The sequence below is a fragment of the Dryobates pubescens genome, chromosome 3 (genome assembly GCF_014839835.1).
Source record: "Dryobates pubescens isolate bDryPub1 chromosome 3, bDryPub1.pri, whole genome shotgun sequence".
Taxonomy (NCBI): domain Eukaryota; kingdom Metazoa; phylum Chordata; class Aves; order Piciformes; family Picidae; genus Dryobates; species Dryobates pubescens.
The window spans coordinates 8,803,422-8,829,715 of NC_071614.1; the positions used below are offsets into that span (position 1 = coordinate 8,803,422).

The following is a 26,294-nucleotide window of genomic DNA, read 5'->3' on the forward strand; positions in this document are numbered from 1 at the left end:
CACCGCCAAGGTGGGCGGGCAGGGCAAGGCAAGGCAGGGCAGGGCAGGGCAGGCGGGCGGGGTGTCCCAGCGCCGTGCCCGGGACGGGCATTACCTAAAAGGAGGGGGGGTTAAAGAAAAAAAAGAAAAGTAATTAAAGTCGCCGCTGCCGCCCGGTCCCTCCCTCCCCACCGGCCGGCTCCTCTGGCAGACGGGAGGGGACAGCGGGAGACGGCCTTCCGCGGAGACACGCCACCTGCGCCGCCACCGCGCACTCGCTCTCCGGCCGCGGCAGCAGCACCGACAGCGTCGGTGGCTCCCCCCTTTCGCCCCCTTCGCCCCCGCGCACCATGGCCCCCGCAGCCCCTCGCCTCGTCCTCGGTCTTCTGGTGAGTGGCTGGGTGAGTGAGTGGGTGGCCGAGGGGAGAACGGAGCGGTCCGGTGGCGGTGCGCGGCCGCGCAGCCCTATCATGCACCCGGCGCTTCTCCTCCGCAGCACTTGCTTCGCCGCGGCCGCGTAGCGCAGAGGGATCGATCTCCGGCTTTTTATTCCCAAAACGCATTTGAGAGGGATTGTTGCGGGCACAGGAGTGGCCGCAGCCCTCACCCCGCGCAGGGGACCGCGGTGACTGCGCGGCCGCGGAGCAGATTTCGGAGCGCCGTATGCTGGCGGCGGGGCGCGATTAGGCGAAGGGGAGAGAACTTGGTCGTTCGTTGGGTTGACTTTTGACTTTCGGACTGGTGGCCGGGCGGCTTTTTGGAATGTGCGTGCGGTGACGTTCCGCGCTGGACACGGACTGCGGTCGGTATTGCTGCTTTTGGTTATCCAAAGGAAAATTTGAGGTGCGGTTCATTTTACTTGGAATTCCTCTGTCTGCCCCCCACCTTCCAGGCCCCCAGTTGTCTCTTTTCCCTGGGAAGGGTTGTCCGTGCGGTGCGGAGCGTGTTCAGCTGCTCTGGAAGAGTTAGCAGTTCATTGAAGAATGCCAGCCATTCCTTTAGCTTCAGTTTACGATGTTTGTACGGAATTACCAGCTACAGAAGGGCTCTTGCAGGGCAGTTCTCCCTCTTTTTTTTTCTTTTCTTTCTTTTATTTTTTTAGTGGCTGAGTGAAAGTGATTTGTCTTTTGTTTCTTTAACCCATTATTTTTTTCTCCCCCTGTGATCATTGTGTTCACCAAAAAAAAAAACAAAGAAGGCGGGTGATGGTTTGAGCCTGAAAGGAAAGTACTTGGTCAGGCTGAAGCACTCAGTTTATTGTTTTTATACTAATTATAGATGTACATTTTAATGAAAGTGTTACTCTTCCAGACACTATACAGACTTGCCTCTGCTAGGATATTAATAAAACCCAAAGAAACCCAAGCGAGCTTACTCATACACCTAATTAAAAAACAGAATAATTAAATAAAAGAAATCCTCCTGTCAAGTAGAAAAATTGCAACACTCAACCCCAAAAATCTGCTGAAGTGTCTTCTTTGTAAAGCAAAGGGATATTGCAGCTTATTTTTACCTGGTGTTTCCTTACATCTTGATATCTACGAATTACTCCTGTTTATGTTTGGTTTAGTCTTCAGTAGTTATTTCTGCTGACATCAGGCTAGCTTGGCTTTAACTGTTTCAAAATGAGATGTCATTGATTCTTCAAATGCCTTAGAACAATGTGATAAGATGGTTTGATTCTAATAGTTTGAAAGTTAACATCACCCAGGAGAGAGTGTTTTATTAAGTTTCTGTTAATAAGGAAAGTGCCTACTAATACTTAAGCAGGGGTGTTTAAATTGGTTTATATACACATATTTTTGTATCCATGTGGACATAAGGAAGGACAGGGAGAGCTTTTGTGATGCAGACACAGCATTTAAATTGCTTTAATGCATGAGAGAAAGTTCCAAGTTTCAGCTTCATTTATTTTTTAGCTGATCATAGTGTTTCTAAAGTGTTTTATTTAATTATTTTCTTAATAAGAATCCCAAGTAATTTTCAGACTTTCCATTAGCTATTTACTTCTTTACACCTTTAATCCTACACAGGGACGTGCAAAATAAAAATGAGTTTCTCTCTTGCTAGACTTTCATCCTGAATGAATGAATGCACTTAAAAGGGTGAATGTATTTATTTGCACGTCTCCATTTCTGTGCTTAATTTGCTGTGTGTGATTTTTGGATTATAGTTTTAAAGATCTGGATAGAAGCTGGGCAAGGGTAGAAACTAGGCAAGGACTAAATTGCTCAGTGCTGAGGAAAATCTTTGTAGCTCTGTGTGATTCTCTTTATGAAAGGCCTGGTTATCTACCAGACATTTGAATTTTGAGGAGGACCCCATTTTGTAACTGGTTATATGGGAGTGGACTGCTGGGATACACAAAGTTTTATTTATGTCATATCTAATTGCTGCAGCTCGATTTAATTAGTTTGTTGAGAAGGCACTTTGAAGATGCAAAGTGATACGTAAGCACAAGTGTCATCATGAGGTTTTAATAAGGCAACTTGTCCCTTTAATGTTAAGCATCACCACGGTCCTACCAAACTGAGTGGTGGTGGATTGAACCTTCTTGGAGACCTTGGATCTAAACTGGCCAAGAATGCTACTGGAGGGAGTGCACGGCGAGACTCACTACTAAAGTAACAGTGTAGGTGAAATCTTCTAGTCAAAGGCTACTCCTGCTTTTAGTGTCAGCACTGCCATGATTTTAGGGAAAAGCCCACAAGCCTTGGACAGACAGAGGAGCAGTTGTCAGAGCTTGTTTCCAGTTTGAAACTTTGCATGCTGGTGCTGCACGGTACCTGAATTTTTAGCTGAAGTGTTTTCTCTGTGCCTTGTCCTAAACCCCAGACAAACCAAAGGCAGCTTCAGTGTCTAGTTACTATTCAAAATACCATGCAATTATTGGTGTTTGTTTTTTTTTACCCCTGATTTCTTAATTTGTTTTTTAGGTGCTGAGTCTGTGCTGTGAAGCTTGCAAGAAAGTGATTTTTCATGTTCCTTCTCAACTAGAGGCCGAAACCTTAGTTGGCAGAGGTGAGAAACTGCGAGATGCCTGTCTCATCAGTACGACCTTGTACCTTTGCTGGAGGTGCTGTTAACAGTGGAGGAGACCTTTTGTTTTTTAATGGAATGAATGGATGACTGGACAGCCAGCTAAACAGCTGGATCAGCCTTTTTGTGGAGGATACGCCCTGTGTTTGTGTTACGGATTGAAACACTGGCTCCGTGAATCCATTTGACTTTGGTGTAAACAGCTACTGTCAGGCTCCAGTATTTGCTTGTAAAATGAGTATGGCAGAGCTTGATGTTTTCAAAATTTGGAGTCCAGGGCTTAGTCTTGAACTAAGTGGCTTGATATTCCAAAGTGCACCCACAGGCCACAGTGATAGACGAAGGCAGTAGGTCATTTGGATAATGGAGAAGAAATAAAAGAAGACAAAATACACACAAACAAGCAGAAGCTGCCCCTCTGTGAAACATGGATGTGACTGCTCTGCAGTGCTGGGGCATTCAGGGCATGCAAGGGGACACGTTGCAAATGTGTCATGCACGCAGATTGGCTTGAGAGAGAGCTCCTGCCTGACTGGATGGCCTGTCTTGAGTTAGGGCAGTGTGCAGGTGACTGAGAGGAATAGGGGAGACCAGAAAACAGCCCACTCCTTTTGTTCAGGCCAGTCTTTGAAAGGCAGCTTTTAAAGGTGTGGCAGAGGAGCTGCTGCAGGGTATTGTTGCTGGCTGAGACTGAATTTGAGGATTCAGAGTTGGCTGTGTGAGTGTTATGACAACAGGGGAATATCTACATTCCTCCAGAACAAACAAATAAAGTGGATTAGCAGTTCATCAGAATACTTCTGCTCAGCAAACCTAGCTTTAAAAATGAAACTTCATTGTCCTTAGTGTTAAATTTTAAGAGGAAAGGTTGCTAGAGCTGTTCAAGTGTTTAGCACATTCCCAGAGACTTTGGCATTTCTCTGTGTAAATAAACTTGATTTGTATAAAAACAAAACTTCATGTTATTAGAGTGCTGTTAGAGAAACTCCATAACTTTGAACTGAAGCTTTCCTCCCCCCAAAAAACACACATTTAACAAAACCTGTATAGTTTGAATGGCATTACTTAAGCATTTATTGAGAAAGAGTAATGTGTTTTATGTTGATGCAAGGGCCATAGCCTGGCAATCAGATGAGTCAGGATTTTTCTGGTTGTTGTAAGGTTTTTGACATTTCTGACTTATGCAACATACACAAGAGGCTGTAAAGAAAAAAAAAAGATCCCACAAAGCTATGGCTAACTGAGCATGGTGTTGACTCATATAACCACCAGAAACAAAATCTCCAGTCTGGTATTTTTGGAGCTGCAGTGCTGTAATACATAGCAATATGAAATACCTCTAAGTGAGGCAGTGATACTCTCTTCAGTGCTAAATTGTCCTTGTACAGAGTGACAAGGGAGAGGAGTCACTGCTGCAGTACTATATATCCAACCTGGTTAATTCCTATTCTATTCTATTCTATTCCATTCCATTCCATTCCATTCCATTCCATTCCATTCCATTCCATTCCATTCCATTCCATTCCATTCCATTCCATTCCATTCCATGTTGGACACAATGATCTTGAAGGTCATTTCCAACCTGGTCTGGTCTATTCTATTCTATTCCATTCCATTCCATTCCATCCCATTCCATCCCATCCCATCCCATCCCATCCCATTCCATCCCATTCCATCCCATTCCATCCCATTCCATTCCATCCCATTCCATTCCATTCTGTAGAAAGTCTAGCAAATGGTTAATTGAGCAGTTAAAAGAAAAACAGAAGAAGGAAGAATCATGTCATATTCAAAATCATGCTTCCTTTCTCTTATTGAATAACTGAACAGAGAAATGAAATCTAGTTTATTGCAATATAATCTACTTATGTGGGGTGAAATCCTGAATCTGCTCTGCTCTGGGATTTTTGCAGTCAGCTTTCCTAGAGCAAGGTCCCATCCACTGTGATATCTTTGAAGGGGTATTGAAAAGTTTGGAGAACATGACAGTGGCACCCCTTGCACTGTGCAAGGGCCATTTCTTTAGGGTCATGTGTTTAGGTCTCTGTCTTCATCTTTTTCAGGGTGTCAGATTGGTTTTGCTTAATGCTGTGGTCCTGCTGCAGTTCGTAATAGTTATCCTGGGTTTGCCTTTTCTCAGCTGTAGTGCTGAATTATTTGCTGATGAGCCAAGTTTATTGAATTCATTACGTTAAGTTTTATTTTGGCCACAAGGGATAGCAAATGCAGTAAAAAATAGCCAGGAAGTGTGCTGAACTTACCTGGTGCTTCTTATAAACTGCCTGGGATTCTGTCATGTACATACTAAAAATCTGCCAATTGTTTGTTTGAGAGTTAGTCTTTATCTTTCCCATCTGTCTGCCTCATAATTTAAAGGCCTTTGTCCTCCCAAGACTATTAAATCACATAGTACCAGTCAATGCTTTCCTCCTGAGGGCAAAACTTCCAAGATGTAACATCTCCACGGGGCATTTGCATCAATTAATCATCTTTGTTGATGTTGTGGGGCATGGAGCACAAGGCAAATGTAATAGCTACTGATCCAATAATGAGCATGTCTACCATGTCTTTTTTGCATCTAAATGTCTTGGTTCATCTCTGATGCTTCAGTAATTTTGTCAGTGTCTTGTTGAAATAGATCCATGAAGCACCCATGTCCTCCAGGAAACACTTGGGAGCAAAAGAGTGGAAATGGCTGTAAACTTGCTCAGGTCTGAGTGATGGGTTCTAGAATTTGTCATGCTTAAATACTGAATGACAAAAATTTTTGCAGGCTCTCTGCCAGGAAATACAATTTTTACTTAGGAAATGTTTGGTGTTGGGTGTTACTGTTTCCCTGGTTTGAGTTCTTGTCTAAACAATTTTTTCTTACAGTTGATTTGAAAGAATGCCTTCAGTCTGCAGAATTTATCAGTTCCAGTGATGAGAACTTCAAAGTTCTAGAGGATGGGTCTGTCTACACAACTTCTGCTGTTTCCTTGTCTGCTGAGGAAAAGACTTTTACCATACTACTTAAAGATAGTCAAGAGCAAGTACAAAAGAAAATACATGTTAACTTGGTGGAAGAAGAAAAAAAGGTGAGCTTCTAATTTCAAGGTATCTTACTTATTTGAAGCACTGTTTCACAGAGCATAGCTTCATGCTGGGTCACTGGTTGAATTTTAGAATTGAAGCACTCAGGTGTGGAGTGTATTTTATTTAGCAGCTGATCACTGTGTTGCTTAGGTCAGTAGACTCCCTTTCTGAAATGGGAGATGCTAGCAAGGATAATCAAGATCATCAAGAATCTTAAAAGCTATGTTTTAATTAAATTAGGAAGGAATCAAATCAGATTTTATTTGTGCAAAACAAGACAATGAATTAACCCCCCCCCCCCCCCAGCCACACTTGGATCATCACAGGTGTAACCAGACATGAAGGCTTTGGAAAAACAAATGGTCAGTGGGAAAACTGGAATGAAAAGCAAAAAGATGGCAATGCAGGACAGTAGCTGAGCAAACAGGACAGTAGTTAAGCAAACATATCCACAGTTAAGAGTATATGGATGTATTCTTACCTGTCTTTCTGTCCTCTAGCCCCAGCCCCAGAAGACCAGACATGCTAGAGATACAATTCTCAAGCGAACCAAAAGAAGGTGGGGCCCTATTCCATCTGTTATGATAGAGAACTCACTGGGACCTTTTCCACTGCAAATTCAGCAGGTATCTTTTATATGAGTCATAATTTTATGACACGAGCTGGTTTTGTATGTGACTTTATTACAAAAGAAGAGTGAAAGTGAGCTTTCTTCTATTCCCCACTGATGGCATGCCTGTGACTATTCCTGTCTTGCTCTGTCCTGTTCCTTGTGTATCTCCTGATCTTAGATCTGAAATAACTTGTGATCATAGTTGTTGGGATGAACTGGAAACGTGAAAAAAGCTGTCAAAATGAGAGAGATACACTACCAGAAGAGAGCTCTTTGGCCTGGAAATCAGTGAAGTGTAATTAAAAATCAAAAAAGCAACAACAAAGCAACCCCCACAAACTGTTGCCTAGAAGAAGTTTTTGTAGACACAGTGAGGGACCTTACCTGCATGTCTACATTCTTTGTGGAGCTGGATGTGTATACTTGGAGCACTGAAGACTGAGTGTGGCCTATATTATTAGGAAAAGTACTTACTGTAAGAAAACAAGTAGGCGTGAAAGAGAAATGCCAGAACTGGAGTTATCATAGATCCATCTAGCCTGCTCTAGATTACAGAGTAGCTGGTAGCAAATGTGTAGAGACAAGTGTAATAACAGAGTCTGTGCAGAGCAATCATTCTTCTACTAATCTTACCTTCCTAACTTCTGGCCTTCAGTAGGGGAGGAAAGTGCGTAGGGAAGTGTTTATAAATAGACATCTGCTTGATGTTACCTTCTTGGTGCTTGTAATGAGATGCAGAGAGGCTCTCTGGATTTGCATCTCTCTGGGCTATACTTTAGGTGGTCTTCTTTCTCTCTTCCTCTCTCATGATTTTGACTTTTCTAGTTGCAACCCACATTCTCAATGAATGCATTAAACCCCAAGTCTCACGATCAGGGGCAGTAATAGTAAGCCACCTGTATCTGACTTGTATGTGCAGTATTCTAGAGAGATTAGATTTGAAAATGCTGATTTTTATGCCCGTTGTCATTAATTGTTTAGTAGCCTTTAACATTTCTGAGTTTGAACTAATTGCCTCTCTCCTGTACACACATTACCAAGGAAAGCAGTTATGTGGCAAATTGTTCTCCTGTGAAGCTTAAGCTGCTGAAAAAGTAGAAGCAAACACAATCTTGGGTTTGTTTTTTTGAAGAATTCCTGCTTGTGCTAAATACCATTGTGAGAAAGGGAAAAAAATGTATCAGAATTGCACTGCTGTTTTCCCTTGGGCTTACAAATGTGTTCTTTATAGGTCCAGTCAGACACAGCTCAGAACTACACCATTTATTACTCTGCAAGTGGACCAGGAATTGATCAGGATCCAAAGGGTTTGTTTTACATAGAAAGGGAAACTGGAAATATCTTTGCTACTCGTGCTGTCGACCGTGAACAATACCCCAGCTTTCAGGTACAGTCCTAAATTGTGTTCAGACAATTCAACCTTTATTTCCCCTTTTTTTTTTCTGTCATGTGTATATTTGAAAGCTGGGATACAGGGGAAACTGGGAGCAGACAAGATCTGGAGTCAACTATCTGTTCTGAGTAACATCTCTGATGTTACAGAGACAGAATCGGTGACAAATAGATAGCTAGTCATCTAGATCTTGAGAGCAGCTTTGATTTTCACTGCTTAGACTTTAATTACAGCATAAATACATAGAATACATAGAATACATAGAATAAACCAGGTTGGAAGAGACCTTCAAGATCATCGCGTCCAACCCATCAACCAATCCAACACCGCCCAAGCAACTAACCCACGGCACCAAGCACCCTGTCAAGTCTTCTCCTAAAAACCTCCAGTGATGGCGACTCCACCACCTCCCCAGGCAGCCCATTCCAATGTGCAATCACTCTTTCTGTATAGAACTTTTTTCTAACATCCAGCCTGAACCTCCCCTGGCGCAGCCTGAGACTGTGTCCTCTTGTTCTGGTACTGCTTGCCTGGGAGAAGAGACCAACATCCGTCTGTCTACAACCTCCCTTCAGGTAGTTGTAGAGAGTAATAAGGTCACCCCTGAGTCTCCTCTTCTCCAGGCTAAGCAACCCCAGCTCCCTCAGCCTCTCCTCGTAGGGCTTATGTTCCAAACCCCTCACCAACTTTGTTGCTCTTCTCTGGACTCGTTCCAGCAAGTCAACATCCTTCCTAAACTGAGGGGCCCAGAACTGTAGTTAGCTATTGGATTTTCATCACTTTGGGGAAGAATTTGAGGTTATCCCAGAGTTTTTCAGGGAAATCTGAAATTGTCTTTGTAGAAACAGTCACAAGAAACTCTAGATGGCTGTGGATTTTTGAGCCTCCCTTTCCCAAGCTGTTAAGCTTCAGTATTTTGTTAAGAAGGTGCACTGCTCTCTCTGCTGGCTGAGAAGTGTAAGAAGGCAGCTAGTGAAAACTTCTGAACAGCTAATTTGCAATACCTGTTACTGCATTTTATTTGATTATGTTGGAATGGGGAAACAGTTTTGCTGTTGTTCTTGATTCTGTTGTAAATAGCAATATTTACATCTAAATTTTTGGTAAGGCTGAGATTGCCTCATAGACACCTGCTAAAAACCGTGTCCAAGAGACTTGGAAAAAGCATTTGACAGAGTTGGGGTGGGAGCTATAAAAGTGACTGAAATACTTGTAGTGTGAGGAGTGGAAAGGGAAAAGACTTGGAAGTATTAAATGGTTTTGTGTTGCTGTCATTCTAAGATACCAGTCACTTCCCCTTCCATGTGTCTGAAGATGCTGGTCTTGAGAAGCGTGTGCTTGGCACACTGTATTTCATTTTACTGACTCTTCCATTGAGCTGGCAGTGCAATAACACTTCAGGTTGCTTAAGCATGAAGCAAATTACTGAATTTATGTCTTGCAGATCATTTGCTTTGCAACCACCCCCGATGGTTATTCACCAGAGGTACCACTGGTGCATACGATCAGGATAGAGGATGATAACGATAATGCTCCGTATTTCACACAGGATGTTTTCCAGTTTTCTGTCCCTGAAAATTCCAAACCTGGTAAGAAGTGTTTTCAATCAGTGAAGACAGTTACTGCTGCTCAGCTCAGTTACATACAAGTATGACTGGGTCTAATGCTGTCTTTAAGCAGTTTGGGTGGGATTGCTTAAGTACTAATTAGTCACGGCAAAGGCTGAACCTGCAAAGAGCAGTTCAAGGTTTCTTAAGGATTAGAAATTCCTAAATGCCATCTCAGTCGTAGCAAAAAGTATTGTTTACAGCTTCAAAGATTCACAGATTGCTTCAGGTTGGAAGGGACCCTTAGAGGTCCTCTTGTCCAACTGCCCTGCAGTGAGCAGGGACATCTCCAACTAGATCAGGCTGTCCAGGGCCACATCAAGTTGGATCTTGAATGTCTCCAGGGATGGGGCCTCAACCACAGACCTGGGCAGCCTGTTCCAGTATTTCACCACTCTCATTATAAAGAGCTTCCTCCTTAAAAAGAAGGTTTAAAATACTGACATGATTCAGTGTTGTTAAAACTTGCGAGAACTGCAGAACATTACACTTTATTTTGATCCAAAAGCACCTGATTCCATAAAATGAATTAACAAAACAGCAGGTTTTGACAGACTAGTTTCCTAAACAAGTAAATCTGTGCTGTTCTAAGGTGTAAAATGCCTTTGATTTAAGCTTACAGTGTTTGAGCTGATGACCTTTTCCTGGGAGAGGGCAAGGAAGAAAGTCTTGCCTTCTTCCCATGCTTGTACAAGGCAAATATTTACCTGTTACTGACTTCACCTCTCTGTGTAACAGAGGACAAAAGCAGGGAGGAGGATAGAGCCCAGACAATAAGGAATGCAAAAGCTGTGGTTTGCCATTCCTCATTCATCTCCTGACTAGGGGTACAGAGTGAGGAAAGTCTAATTTGCCTCACAAAAAATGGAGCAAAAAGTCTACTGCTTTACTCCAAAATACCAGTTGTATTTCATTCTCTAAGCTGCTCTACTTACTGGGTGGTTTAAAGTGAAGTACAGCAGTGCTCCCTGCAAGGCAATACTGCAGTGTGAACCAAAAAGCACAGAGCCTTCACCCTCCCAGCAGCCCCTCTTCAGCTCTGTTTGGGATGCTCAGTTAGAAGTCACTGTCAAAAACACTAATTGAAATCTAAACTTTTAATATTTCCTTTTGATTGTTCTTTCTGACAGCTGCAGTAATGACAGCTTTGCCTAAAAAGGGCAGAAATAATGCCAGAAGATTAAAATAGACACTTCTACCCTGTTGCTGTGTTTTTACTACTATTGCCTGTGTTTTGAATATTTTAATGTAGAGCTAAATGATCAAATAGCTATTTTTACTGTATCTGAAATAGAAATACCTGGGGTTTGGTAATTGCCTTTTGTTCTTTTTTTCTGGAACTAAAAATCCCTGTGTTGTGTTCACAGGTGTAGTCGTCGGCAGAGTGACTGCAGAGGACAGGGATGAGCCTTACACTCTGCACACCACGCTGAAGTACCGCATTGTGTCGCAAACCCCGCCAGTGACCCCAGCCTTTTCTTTACATGGGGACACTGGGGTCATTGCTGTGTTATTACCACAGCTGGACAGAGAGGTGATCTTCCTTGAAGCATCTTTAGCTGTCATCTAGTGCACATAGATTGCTGTTTAACTCTGAATTGCTGGCATGGGAATCATCAGATAAATTATTTCTGTTACCCCTTTTTTGTTTCCCTCTCTAAGGACCTTATAAAGCTTTCCAGACACCTTTAATTTGCCCCAGTTTCTCCATAGATCTATCATGTCCCAGCTACTAGAGACTGAATGGGATGCTTGGTGCCATGGTTTAGTTGATTAGATGGTGTTGGGTGATAGGTTGGACTCAATGATCTCAAAGGTATTTTCCAACCTGGTTTATCCTATCCTATCCTATCCTATCCTATCCTATCCTATCCTATCCTATCCTATCCTATCCTATCCTATCCTATCCTATCCTATCCTATCCTATAGAATATGTCTGTGTCCAGAGAAGGGCAACAAAGCTGGGGAGGGGTTTGGAGCACAGCTCTATGAGGAGAGGCTGAGGGAGCTGGGGTTGCTTACCCTGGAGAAGAGGAGGCTCAGGGGAGACCTTCTTGCTGTCTACAGCTACCTGAAGGGAGATTGTATCCAGGTGGGGGTTGGTCTCTTCTCCCAGGCAACCAGCACCAGAACAAGAGGACACAGTCTCAAGCTGTGCCAGGGGAGGTTTAGGCTGGATGTTAGGAAGAAGTTCTTCCTAGAAAGAGTGATTGGCCATTGGAATGGGCTGCCCAGGGAGGTGGTGGAGTCACCATCACTGGAGGTGTTTAAGAAGAGCCTGGATGGGGTACTTGGTGCCATGGTTTAGTTGATTAGATAGTGTTGGATGATAGGTTGGACTCAATGATCTTGAAGGTCTCTTCCCACCTGGTTAATTCTATTCTAATTCTATTCTATTCTAATTCTATTCTATTCTATTCTACTCTTGGCAGGGGACCTCCTGATTCTCTCCTGTTAGACCTCTGGATTGTAAATACTATGGATTGTTTTTCCTTATCTCTTCATGAATCCCATGAGCCACCATTTCCTCCTAAGTAAGCTCCTTTTTGAGGTGCTTCTTGCTTCTTTACAGAGAAGGTGAACTAACTTCTCTGGAAGTAGTCACCCTAAACTTAACAGAAATATTTCCAGTATAGGAAACTTAAACAGTAATGTAACATTTCCTCAAATGAAAATGCAAACTTCTTTTCAGCTGGCTTTCAAGCAAACTAGATATAGGAGGGTTTAATTTTATTTAATTAATTTATTTAATTTTATTTGGGTTATTTTTTAATGGATAAGATGCCATGTGAGAGCTTGTTTCCTCTAGAGAAACAGGCATGTGTAATTCAGAATAATATTTCTAGCCTAAGACAGTCAACAAACCCCACTGCTACAGGCACATCTCTTTTAAGGACATAAAAAGTCATTTTCTGGCAAACTTGACATCACTGGAAATCCACATTAGCAGTGTGTTGCAAACTTCTCCCCTTGCAGGTACACTGCTAAATTGTTTTGGCAAGAGAAAAATGCAGTGATTGTGAGCATTTCCATGACTACTAAGGAAATGATCACAGTGACTGCTGAGGGAAGAAAAGGTTGAAAAATGAGTACACTGCCTATCTTGTAATGATGAGCTTATGAAGTGCAACAGGAGATTTCTTTCCTCTCCCTGAGAAACCTGATGCTACTTCCAGGCATTGGGAACTGGATTTACTGTCTTGATTTACAAACTCTCTTGTGCCCAGTCCCCCCAAGTCCCTTTTGCCCATTTAGGTATTAATAAGGCTGAAAAAAGCTTCCTGCTGCTGTGACTCAAATCAGGGGTTTAAGCAGGCTGGTTATCAGTGATCCTCTTGGAACTGACAAGGGCACTGACTCATGTGCCAGGTGATGCCAAATGGCAGGCACTGCCCTGTCATGTATAACTCAGACAAAGTGCAGCACCATTTCTGATCATCCTCTCTGAAATAAGGGACATGCACTGTAACGTTTTACCAGCTAGAAGCCTAAGGGGATTCTGTGCTGCTCCAAAGGGGAGCCGTAGAGAGATGAAAGTGCATCATTTTTATCTTCCAAAGCTTCAGGAAAGTAATGCTGACACCGTGAGAAGCTTTATTTGATACAAGATACAGCCTACACAGTGCTGAAAGATGAGCTCAGTGGTGCTTAGCCACTGAAAAATAGTTCACCTGGATAAAAGCCCAAAACTAATTGCCTCATTTTGTAGGGGAGCACTGAATTTACAGCAGAGTTGGGAGTAAAATATTTAGGTCTGCTTTTGTGTGTAACTATGTGATTTTAAAAGAATGTGTATGTCCAACTTCTGTATGCTTCTACTCATCCTTTCAGCTGGTACCCAGTTACACTCTGTTAGTTGAAGTGAGAGACATGGCAGGTCAGCCTTTTGGTTTGTGCACTACAGGAACAGCTGTCATTAGAATCGAAGACACAAATGACAATGCACCATCCTTTAGACAGTTGCAGGTAAGTCTTCTTATGTGAAATGTCTGTAAAAAGCTTAAAAAAGAGAGAGACTTTTTATCCCCTTTCTGCTTTCCTGATGGGCAGTCCCTCAAATAAGAAGCCTAATGTCCAGAGACAGTTAATGCTGATACAGACATTTGAGAATGGTCTGTTGGCTGTTGTGCTGTTTGGTAATTAGACCTATTGGTACATTAGTTGTTTTGAGTCCACTAGTGTCCACTGGGGAAAAGCTGGCTTTACTCATTCATTCATTCATTCATTCATTCATTCATTCATTCATTCATTCATTCATTTCTTCTGCCATGCATAGTCTTAGAAATGCCATAATTTACCCATTTTCAGGGAGGGGGCAGGTACGTTTGTAAGCATTGTCATGACCTTGTTACCATTTTAACAGCTTTTGGCTAAATGAAAACCTTAATGTCAGTGAGGTTGATGCAAGGATCTTCACTGACATGTGCTTTGCTTTTCCAACTTCTTTGTTCTTCTACAGAGATATTGTTTAGACCACTTCTTTTTCACCACCAGCTGTAGCTCAGCCCTAAGTCTTTGCAGTGATGCAGCCTTCAGTAATATTCAGGACAGAGTGTATGTCTCAATAACCATGTATACAGCTCAGCTACCACAGGACAGGAGATTTTGTAGTATGAAATCTATGAAAATTGATTCATTCCCCATGAGGACTGCATTTATTCTACAGTAATTCAGGATCACTCTTACCTGTGCTTCTTGAGGAGAAGGTCTAGAGAAGGGCCACAAAGGGGATCAGAGAATTTGGAAGCTGCTGTATGAGAGAATTTAGTTTGTTTAGCCTTGAGAGAAGGCGGCTTAAGTGAGGCCTTATCACCATGATCCAGTATTTAAAGGGGTTTACAAGGAAGAATCCTTTTTACAAGGAGTCATGTGGAAAAGACAGGGGCAATGGGTACAAGTTAATCCTGGGATGATTCTGATTAGACATGTGGAAAATTTTTCACAGTGAGCCATTGGAATAATCTGCCCAGGGAAGTGGTGGAGTCCCCAGAACTGGATCCTTTTAAGATTCAGTTGTTTAGGGTGCTGGGTCATCTTGTTCAACCCAGCAAAGGTTGGACCAGATGATCCTGGAGGTCCCTCCCAACCTGCTATTCTCTGATGGTACAGAGTAGCACAGCTTCTAGAAAAAGTTCCTTAAAAATTAAGAGTCTTTTCCTCCTTTGCCATTCAAGAACAGAAGTATTTCACCCTTCTTGGCTTGGCTTCAAGTTCTTGTGGTTTGTTTATATATATATATATTGTTTTTTCATTTACCCCAGTGCCTTTTCTAATGTGCAGCTTGATCCTGTTTTATGCAAGCCAGCAGCTCTAGCTGGTGTAACTGAGGAGAACTGTGCTAATTTATCTCTCCTGGAAGGAGAATTCCAGCCTTAATTAAATTGCCAGTGATAGTTGGAGTGTATGAAGGAGCTGATATTTCAACTGTGCTGGCAGGGAAGGTTTACTGTTTCACTTGGGGTGTAAAGGGAGGAGTGGGAGAAATATGGTAATGCATGAAAACAAAGTGAATCATTGCAGCAGCTTGGTAAATTGACCCCTTGGGTTTAAGTATTCTTATTGCCTACAGGAGAGATGGAGAGGTACTTTTTATAAGGGCGTGTGGGGACAGGATGAGGGGTAATGGCTTCAAACTGGAAGAAACTGGATTTAAATTAGACATTAGGAGGAAATTCTTCCCCATGGGGTTGGTGAGGCACTGGAACAGGATGCCCAGAGAAGTCTGGGAGGCTCCAAGTCTGGAAGTGTTAAAAGCCAGGTTGGATGGGGCCTTAAGCAGCCTGGTCTGGTATGAGGCATTCCTGCCCATGGCAGGGGATTTAGAACTGGATGATCTTTCAAGTCCTTTCCAACCCAAAGCATTCTCTGATTCTGTTTAAATGCAGTGTTCTTCAGACCTGCTGTGTGGAACAGTGATTTAAATTGATTTTTATCATTTTTGTTCCATGACACTCCAAGTATGAAACTCGAGTGGAAGAGAACAGAGTGAATGTAGAAGTGCTGAGAGTCTCTGTTGTTGATCTTGATGAACCTGGTTCACCTGGCTCAGGAGCAGTGTATGAAATTATAAGAGGAAATGATGATCAGTCCTTTGAAATTACAACAGACAGAAACACAAATGAAGGAATACTGTGTGTAGTGAAGGTAAGTTAAAATGGAACTGCTGGAGGAATATTTGTGTCTTCAGGTGTTACTTTTAAAACTAGCAATCTAGAACTTGTTTTTATTCAAGGCACATCTGTAACTATGAGGCAAATCATGCTTTCTCTCTGATCTGAACTCTCTTCTAAAGCAGATTGCATAATGCACTGCAAACAAGGCTCATGTGTGGCACATAACCTACACAAAGTCACCTTCCAGACTGCTCAGTTTTGTGTGTGCAGAATTCAGGGAATTCCCTTTGGTTTGTCATTCCAGAAGAGCTTGCTGCTTTTGTCTGATTCCACAGTTGGAGCTGTTTAGACTCAAGGATGTAGCTTGAGGCATGGCTGGGCTTTTAACAGAAATGGGAATGTGGCAAAGTAGGGGAGGGATGAGCACCTCCTTCAGCCTTGCTTTGTCGGGGAGTTGATTAAATTTGCTAATTCAGCATAAAACTCTGCAGGTTTTATTTTGCAGGGTAGGGACTTCAGATTTGCTTTTCTAGGGTGTGAGGGAGTTGACATACACATAAGTGTGTTAATTTAGTTACCTGATACACCAAATACTTTACATATGTGAGGTAAAAAGACCACTCTACCTGTACTCCAGCTGTTCCTTTGCCTCTTCATGCCTCGTTTTCATTATGTGCTAAAACTGCTAAGAGGTAAGTTCTAAGGAGCAGAGAATATTAATATTAAAAGGTGAAGATGTAAATTGTGAGAGTAGAGATATTGGTTAAATTTGAGGGGTTTATTTATTATGGTTTTTTTTGTCCCTGCTAATCATTAGAGCTTTTTTTTAAAGCATAAAACTGTGTCTCTGGTATGTGAACCCAGTGGAAATTTCTTACATTTAATGTGTATTATGACTTTAGGAGATAATTGGCTTCATTAAAGACATTGGAGAAGTTGTCTGAAGAATAAATGGTAGATACTGATCAACTCCACAAGTTTAGACTATTTGTAACAGGTGAAGTCTTACTAGGAAATAAATGTAGGTGCTAGCAAGAAGTGTGATTGACTTGTGCTGGAAAGGAAATGTGTGTAGCTTAAAATAATGGCCAGCTAGATATGGGAGGAGAATGTCCCCCATTGCATTTATTTCTTAATTCTCAATTCTGTCAGTAATTGACTATCAGACTTTTCATCTGAAGTTTGACAGTGGTGCTGCTTAACCTCATTAGGGGTGAGGCTTCATGTTCATTTCTTTGACTGACTTTGGTTTTTAAGTCATGTTCTTTTGTTGTATCTCCGACTGGATGCTCCAGAAGGATGTCTGACTTCTTTTGTAAATAAATGTGGTGCACTTTTATCTATTTAATAATTGGTCAGTGAAAACAATATGAAGTTTTGTATTGGTTTGCAGGGAAAAAAACAACACTCTTATCTTTATTACAGGGACTGGATTATGAAAGTGCCAAGCAAAGGGTCCTGGTGATTGCAGTTAACAACGAAGCACCCTATGCTCTGGCACCCCATTCCCAACAAGTGTCCCAGAGCACCAGCACTGTCACAGTGCATGTCATGGACGTGGATGAGGGCCCAGTGTTCAAGCCCTGTTTGCTTCGCATAGATGTTAAAGAGTGTGAGGATATTGGGACCAGCATTGGGAGATACGTAGCAGAAGATCCAGAAACTGGAAATAGTGAAGGCATAAGGTATGGAGCAGTCTTACGTAGTTTATTTGCAGTAGAACATGGGTGGGACACAGGAAGGGGAGAACGTTTGTGGATGCTGCATAGAATCATGGAATTGTTTTGGTTGCAAAAGACCTCTAAGATCGTCGAGTCCAGCTATCAACCTAACACCACCATGGCCACTAAACCACATCCCAAAGCGCCATGTCCACACGTTTCTTGAGCACTTCCAGGGATGGTGACTCCATCACATAGAATACATACATAGAATAAACCAGGTTGGAAGAGACCTTCAAGATCATCGCGTCCAACCCATCAACCAATCCAACACCGCCCAAACAACTAACCCACGGCACCAAGCACCCCGTCAAGTCTTCTCCTAAAAACCTCCAGTGATGGCGACTCCACCACCTCCCCAGGCAGCCCATTCCAATGGGCAATCACTCTTTCTGTATAGAACTTTTTTCTAACATCCAGCCTGAACCTCCCCTGGCGCAGCCTGAGACTGTGTCCTCTTGTTCTGGTACTGCTTCACCTCGCTGGGTAGCCTGTTCCAATCCCTGACCACTCTTGCAGGAAAGAAATGTTTCCTAATATCCAACCTAAACCTCCCCTGGCACAATTTCAGGCCATTTCCTCTCATCCTTTCAGCTGATACTAGGGAGAAGAGACCAACCCCCACCTCACTACTATCTCAACATATGTGCAGCACACAGTGTATATGAGTCCATGTATCTGTGTGTCTCTGTGTTTGTATGTACACATACCTGTGTGAAGTCTGAGATCTTTAACTAAACAAATTATTCTTGACAGCTACCGGATACCACCTGGGCAGTGTAATTGGATCAGCATTGATGAAAGATCAGGTGAAGTCAGAACCATTAAAGTCTTGGACCGAGATGTAGGTGAAATGAGACGAGGTCAATGCAATATCACAGTCCTTGCAGTAGACAGAAGTGAGTACTCAATGTTGTCAGTCTTCTCTGTGGTCTATTACAGATGTTGATGTGTAAATTTAATGTGGGGACAGCTATAGTGGTTCAGACCAGAGGCCCATCTAGTTCATTGGCTTGCCTTTGGGAGAGCTCTGTCTTAGGGAATATTATACAGTAGGGAAGGCATTTAAGAAATGGAGCCAAATTCTCAATGTTTTCTGTACTTACCTACTCCCATTTAAAAAAGCCTTTCTTAAGTATACATTGAGAGATTTTCCTGTGGCTTGTATTCCTTTTGTTTTGTGACCATATCTTTTTTAAGTGATAGCACCTGGCAGCCATGAGGTTATCAGAGGAAGCAGAGAGAGAACTTACTGAAAAACAGTTGCTGAAATTGCTATTCAGTAGCAGGATTTAGTTTGAGCCCTTACGTGGGAGCAAAGAGCAGACCTTAGAAAGCTGCTTTACAGCTAATAATTCTAACTCTGTCCAAAGCACACATACTAAAATTAAATGGAAATTGTATGAATTTAAATTGTTTAGAGCTTCTGTGGCATCTAAATATGCACCTGCAGCCTAGAGAAAGTTTTCAAAGTAGACTGGATTTCACTGGAATGCATATGCAAGCGTTGGCCATTCCTGTGTTGGAAAGAATGTAATGAGGAAGGAGAACTTATTCATTCACTTCTTGCATGTAGACTTTGGTGACATAATGTGTGTCACTGCTGAATCCTGCTGCCACATGGTGACTCAGAGGGAGGAGGACAGAAGGAAGTACACTGTTTCCCAGGATGTTCATGTTCCCAGGGGAAGTGAGGGAGGGGAAAGTGTAGTTTATTTTCTCCTTCCAGAAATAAAATGAGGGAGAGCTTCACTTTCTGCTTTTGACTCTCAGTTTGGTTTAGCATCCTTTACCCCTATCAGCTCTTTCTCCTCTGTGTCTGTCCTGGCACAGAGAGACACATTCAAAAGACATTTTCTGTACACGCAGAATATGGGGCTTTGGGAGGTGTTGATCCAGTCTACCACCAGCCAAGCAAAGAGAAACAACTAAGGGAGAGCTGTGAGAATTCTGCCTTCCTTTTTGGCTACATCAGCTTTCCACTTTAATTTTAAACTTGGATGTTAACAGCTGATGGTATTTCATTGTGAAAGTCTGAATGTTAGAAGTCAGTGCTAACAGTAGTTATTTCTGTCTCACAGATGGCAAGACAGGAACTGGAACAATTCAGGTTTACATCCATCCTGGGAACAAGAATTACCCACGAATCACTAAAACTGACTTTACAATGTGCAGAGACAGGAAACCCATCTGCCTTACTGCCCAGGACGGTGACGAGTCTCCTTACAGCACTCCCTTCGTCTATCGCATCACCGACCGCAACATGGCCTCCATGTGGAAGATAACTCGACACAACGGTATGTTAAGGCGTGTCTTCTCCTCATACAGCTGTATGTTGCCACAGGAGGCTTTGCCACCCTTGGGTTGACTGCAAGAATAGATGGGGTGAATGTATGTTTGGAATTGGTGTGGTCAGTAGGACTCACAAGGTAGCCCTGATGATCTCCAGCAGTTCCTCAGTTTTGTTTGCTGTTGTGGTGGGTTGAAATTTGAACTTTGCCAGACCGGCTCAGGTGGAAGCAAATGAAAGCTGTATTTACAGGCAAAACTACAATCTGCAATGGAATGCAATGAATATGTACAAAATATACAGTATTGACAATATTTACAGATATTTACAACTAATAAACAGCACAAGAACCCAGGGAAGCTACTAGCCTCTCTCTCCCTCTCTTACTCCCTTACCCCCCTGTAGAAAATAAGGGAGAAAAGAGCAGAGGAATGTTAGTACCAAAACAATGCAGCCAAGGTCAAGCAGAAGCAAGTTAGAATAGAACTAACCAGGCTGGAAGAGGCCTTTGAGATCATCGAGTCCAACCTATCATCCAACACTATCTAACCAACTAAACCATGGCACCAAGCACCCCATCCAGTCTCTTCCTAAACACCCCCAGTGATGGGGACTGAGGTTTGGGGGTGGCAGTGGAGCAGCTTCCCTGGTCTCTGGGGGAACCAGAGGGAGGCCAGGAGGGTTTCTGTGTTATATGCTAATTGTAAATATCTGTATAATACTGTAACTCCTGTATATTTTGTACATACTCATTGCATTCCATTGTAGAGTAGTTTTTGCTTGTAAATACAGCTTTTATTTGCTTCCAACTGAGGTAGTCGTGCTAAGTTAATGCTGATGGGAAGCTTCAGCCCACCACAGACAGGCAATTTCTTAACTGACCTGGGTTTGAAATAGTTTGCAGAAGTTAAGGAAGTGGCACTGTTGGCATCTCATCCATGGCCATTAAACCCTGTCCCGAAGTGCCACGTGTTTCTTGAGCACCTAAAACTTGACATCAACATGAAAGTTTCAGTTCATGTGTTTTCAGAAGGCTCTATAAGGTTTGCTTTTTTGATTCTAATATCTAAAAAAGTGGTGAAAATATGAATCCTTTCAAGATGTAGTTTTGTGTCAAGACATTTTAAGCTAGCTTGAAACTGGCTAACGGGGCTCTGGTATCAGTGCAGCTGGAACATAAGGGAAGATTGCGAACAGGATGGAATTTGTGATAACAGAGGTTTGGTTCTAGGCCTAATTTGGTCTTTCTTTGTTTTTCACAGATAATTCTGTGTATCTTGCACCAAGGGATGATGTTCCATATGGAGTGTATGATATTCCTATAAGCGTGACTGATAACGGGGGGAAGGTAGGAGAGAGCCAAGTCAGAGTGAACGTCTGTGATTGCACGGCTCCATCCGATTGCAACGGCACAACCCGGTACCTTTCCGGTGGAAATGTCACTCTTGGCATATGGGCCATCCTGGCTATGATCTTAGGATCACTGTTACTACTCTGTAAGTACACTTAGTTTTCTTAACACAAAGTGCAGAACAATTGTAAAATCAGCTGAGAGAACCTACAGTGAGGGTGATGAGACACGGAATGGAATGGAGTGGAATGGGATGGGATGGGATGGGATGGAATGGAATGGATGGAATGGGATAGGATGGGATGGGATGGAATGGAATGGGATGGAATGGAATAGAGTGGAATGGAATAGAATGGAATGGAATGGAATAGAATGGAATGGAATAGAATGGAATGGAATGGAATAGAATAGAATAGAACTAACCAGGTTGATAAAGACCTTCGAGATCATCGAGTCCAACCTATTACCCAACACCATCTAATCAACTAAACCATGGCACCAAGCACCCCATCCAGTCTCCTCCTAAACCCCTCCAATGATGGTGACTCCACCACCTCCCCGGGCAGCCCATTCCAATGGGCAGTCCCTCTCTCTGTGTAGAATTTCTTCCTAACCTCCGGCCTAAGCCTCCTTCACACAGGATGCTCTCAGGGAAACCAAGATGCAGTTCAGAAGAAGGAAATAGTTCAATGCAATGAAAACTTTTTACACTCTTTGAACAAAATGTTTTTGTGTGCAGTGTTGAGTATGAGCATTTTTGAAAAGAAGTGTATTTTTTTCAAGTCACATTTGATGTTTAAGCAGTAAAAAAAGGCTAATGCAACAAAAGTCATTATCAAACAGAAATAGATACCATTATGAGGTAAAACTCATAATATCTTCCTCTCTTTCTTCTTTTCCATAGTAATCCTGATCACCATTTGTGGCTGCTGTGGTGCTGGGGCAATGCAGAGGCATGTGACTGATGATTGTGCCAATCACAATTTAATCATTTCAAATACAGAAGCTCCAGGAGAAGAAGTGATGGTAAGTTGTCTACTTTACTTCAGTCTAGAAACAGCTGATTAAGACATCCATAGCATTTCAGTTTGAGAATAGGACTACCTACAAGTGAGTGATTTAGTAAAGGAAAGAAGCAGTCAATGCAGGATTTATTAAATGTGCTCTGCTGTTTAACAAGGATTTGAATATCCTTACTTTAGGCAGAGTTGGTAGAACCATTTCTCTTGAAAACTATCTTAGAATCAATCATAGAATCAATAAGGTTGGAAAAGACCTCAAAGATCATCAAGTGCAACCTGTCACCCAACACCTCATGACTACTAAACCATGGCTTCAAGTGCCACATCCAATCCCTCTTTGAACACCTCCAGGGACAGGGACTCCACCACCTCCCTGGGCAACACATTCCAATGGCCAACAACTCTTTCTATGAAGAACTCTCTCCTCACCTCCAGCCTAAACTACCCCTGGCACAGCTTGAGACTGTGTCCTCTTGTTCTGATGCTGGTTGCCTGGGAGAAGAGACCAGCCCCCACCTGGCTACAACCTCCCTTCAGGTAGTTGTAGAGAGCAATAAGGTCTCCCCTGAGCCTCTTTTTCTCTAGGATAAGCAACCCCAGCTCCCTCAGCCTCACTTCATAGGGCTGTGCTCCAACCTCCTCCCCAGCTTTGTTGCCTTTCTCTGGACACCTTCCAGCAACTCAACATCTTTCCTAAACTGAGGGGCCCAGAACTGAACACCGTACTCAAGATGTGGCCTAACCAGTGCTGAGTACAGGGGCAGAATGACTTCCCTGCTCCTGCTGGCCACACTGTTCCTGATCCAGGCCCAGATGCCACTGGCCTTCTTGGCCACCTGGGCAAACTGCTGGTTCATATTCAGGCTGCTAGTAATTCTTCCAGAATTCATTTTTTTGGTGAACATTTTAATCACTTCAGTCATTTTCAACAGTAAGATTAGATGGAAATTTGCTGTTTTGCTTGTGTTGAATGGCTGTTTATGACAAAATATTACTGCTTTTATGTGGAGAAAGAGTAAATTCAGCAGATAGTCATTGTAAATTAGAGGTGCAGTTTCTGCCCATTCCTTGAAAAATGGCCCCAAATACCATTGATTTTTTGAGCCAGTGGGAAAAATTTCATTGAAGAGTCCATGTTTGTGAAGTAAGTTCTTGCTTTTGGCATCTAAGCTTTCTTAAGATGCAGTTCACCATGAACGTAGTCCAACCCTAGACTGTGTTCATATAGAAGGGCTTAGCTCTTCAGGCTCTTTCCCCTTTTCTCTGTCCACCACCCCCTGACTTTTCTCTCCCTAAGAAAAGGTGATTAGTTTAAAAATCATGGGGTTTATTTGGCTTGAAAACCAAGAAATCCTAATGGTGACCAGTGTCAAATTTCTTTCTGCCAATGAAGCATAATGTAAAGTCATTAGCAGCTGATCATGCAGGTTCTGTGTTCCCATACTAGCTTTCTGTATTTTACTCAGTACAGAGACTTAATGTGTGAAGAAACAGAATGCAACTTAAGCATTTGACTGTACATCTCACTTAATGGCTTACAGGTTGTAGACTTTGAAAACCAAACATTATTTTTACATGCTAATTTAATGAAACTAGCATTTGGATTGTAGTACAGCTTTCACTGGGATCATGGAATCACAGAATGGTTTGGATTGGAAGGGACCTGCAGAGGTCATCTAGTCCATTCCCATCTGCAATAAGCAGGGACATCTTCAACTAGATCAAGTGGCCCAGTCTTCTTGAGCCTCACCTTGAACACCTCCAGGGATGGGTTCTCAACTACCTCCCTGGGCAAATTGTTCCAGTGTTCCATTACTCTCATGATAAAGAGTCAGGTTTTGGATTTCATCTATTTAAATACAGACTTCCCTCCCCCCCCCCATAGTTTCCTTTCTAAAGACCCCTTCTTGATCTGTATAGCCTGGTTTTTTTTGTGCAAAATAGCACAGTGCAAAGCTGGATAGTTTCTAGTTTTCAGCATAGCCAGTTCTTGATGGATGATTCATCTTTTGAATTGAAGGAAAAAAAAACCCACTAAAGGACAAAGAGTAAAGTTACCCCCATGACCACATCTGTTTTCAGGATCACAATATAATTCCTCTACAAAACACATGTGATCAAGGAGGATATGGAGTGAAAACAGGAGATCAACAAACCTTTGAAATGGTAAAAGGAAGAGGGCACACCTTGGAATCGGTCAAGGGAGGTGGACATCAGACTCTGGGATCAGTTAAAGAAGGAGGAGGGCAGCCCATGATGGAAACCTGCAGATACTCCTACTCAGAATGGCACAATTTCACACACCCTCGTTTAGGTGAAGTAAGTATTCTGAAACTGGACTGGTTTGATTGTAGGTTAATCTTGATATGCAGTCTCTTTTCAAGGAAGATACATGTTTGTGCTAGAAAGGTGGCTTTCTGGGGTTGATGTTTGTTTTGTCCTGTGCTCCCCTTCATCCCCTTTGCCTTGTCAGAAAGTCATCATTTATGTACTTTTAGACAGAAGTGGAACTGACTTTTCTTTTCTTGGTTGAAACTACAGGTAGATACTTAATATATTTACTCATTTAGAACAATCACTCAAGCTTTTGTGGGGTTTTCTGAGAATGTCTGTCTGCTTTCCTTCTAACTGCTTGCTTTGTTCTGATTTAGACCTGATACTTAGCAATGGTGCAGCACTAGAAACGCAGTTACCCCATGCTTGGAGATCAAAAACTCTCACCACTTGCCTGACTAGCTGTGTGTAAATCAGTCTTTTAACTTCAGTGGAGTTTTAGCTGCCTGACAGGTTATTTAAACAGGTTCTTCCTCTTTTTAGTTGTTACAAACATGAGTAGTAGAAATGATTTCTTTATTAATTACTTATATTTTGGAGTCTTAATGATCTAGACCAATCATGTGCATTTTTTGTATGTAGGAATCCGTTAGAGGACACACTCTGATTAAAAATTAATCAATGAAAGGTAAATCAAAAGAAATTACTTTTATGCAATATGCTTAGGATAAACAATTTAAGAGAATAACAAGGTGTGTTCTCTTCCCATGCAGAAGGTGCATCTATGCAGACAGGATGAAGAACAGAAGCATTCTGAAGATTATCTCCTTTCATATAACTATGAAGGAAAAGGATCCTTGGCTGGCTCTGTAGGCTGCTGCAGTGATCAGCATGAAGAAGAGGCACTTGACTTCTTAGATCAGCTGGAACCCAAGTTTAGGACACTAGCAGAAACATGCATCAAAAGATAAATGTGCCTTTCACAGTGCTGAGGGAAACTGTAAATAAGTGGCCTTTGTGATGTTAGGTATTATGGAATTGAGGAGGGGAGAGGTTTATCGACATTAATGTAGACCAGTGAGAGTGTCACTCACTCTTACTTTGCAACAGGTTTTTTGGTTTCTGCTAGACACTTTCCATCAAGAACAAGGGATTCAAAATGGTTTTTTTTTGGTCTTTAGACTATGTTGATAACAGTGATGCTAGTCTCTACTTTGATTACATTTCCTCCTCTTTGTGGTTTACTTCCAATGCAAAAACTTGGTGGTGTCCTTTTCGTTACTCAGCTTCGAAGTTTTACTGTATTTGCTTTTGGAGAAGGGAAACTTCTTAGGTGGCTGTTTCTTTGTTCTCTTCTAATTCTGTGGAAATAAAACAACAACCAAAAGCAAACCCCAGTCCTGGTGGCTATCAAATGCCTTGTTAATTTATAACTTAGACGAACTGAGATGCAAAACACTTCTTCATTGTTTTTTTTTTCCTCACATTCAAAATACTGATGAACACAGTAGAAAACTTTATGTTTTGATTGAAAATTAAATCTATATATATCTATCTTGTATATATGTAAAATAATATTCAAAAAGATATATATTTTTTTTTTCTCCTAATGGGTTCCAACCCATCAGACTTGCTATCCTGAGGGATTTATGGCATCACCACATAGGCTATCAGCATTGTATGCAGGTATATATTTTTCTTTTGAGGAAATAAAACCAGGTTTTGTTTGCTTTTTTTAAAGAATCAGGAAAGAGGAGTACCTATCATACTTCAAAAGAATGCAAGACAGATCTCATGTTTACTTAAGTTTGTACCTC

At 42.1% G+C, this 26,294-nt stretch overlaps 1 protein-coding gene across 1 annotated transcript; it reads left to right on the top strand.

Moving 5' to 3' along the window:
* The first annotated feature begins 203 nt into the window (after positions 1 to 203).
* DSC1 (desmocollin 1) lies at positions 204 to 25,835 on the top strand. The gene is made up of 16 exons (XM_054180202.1): positions 204 to 368; positions 2,916 to 3,000; positions 5,893 to 6,095; positions 6,594 to 6,719; positions 7,938 to 8,093; positions 9,544 to 9,688; positions 11,074 to 11,240; positions 13,538 to 13,672; positions 15,665 to 15,850; positions 17,245 to 17,504; positions 18,297 to 18,439; positions 19,622 to 19,837; positions 21,093 to 21,326; positions 22,086 to 22,207; positions 24,286 to 24,522; positions 25,251 to 25,835. Exons 1-16 carry the CDS (start codon positions 330 to 332, stop codon positions 25,446 to 25,448), a joined length of 2,652 nt encoding a protein of 883 aa, XP_054036177.1. The 5' UTR covers positions 204 to 329; the 3' UTR covers positions 25,449 to 25,835.
* Positions 25,836 to 26,294: the final 459 nt, after the last annotated feature.

Excerpts from the sequence above, each read along its gene's own strand:
- DSC1 (XM_054180202.1), top strand. The coding sequence starts at position 330 with ATGGCCCCCGCAGCCCCTCGCCTCGTCCTCGGTCTTCTG. Across the intron at positions 6,096-6,593 it reads TGGTGGAAGAAGAAAAAAAG|CCCCAGCCCCAGAAGACCAG; the intron begins GTGAGCTTCTAA and ends TCTGTCCTCTAG. Across the intron at positions 19,838-21,092 it reads GAAGATAACTCGACACAACG|ATAATTCTGTGTATCTTGCA; the intron begins GTATGTTAAGGC and ends TGTTTTTCACAG.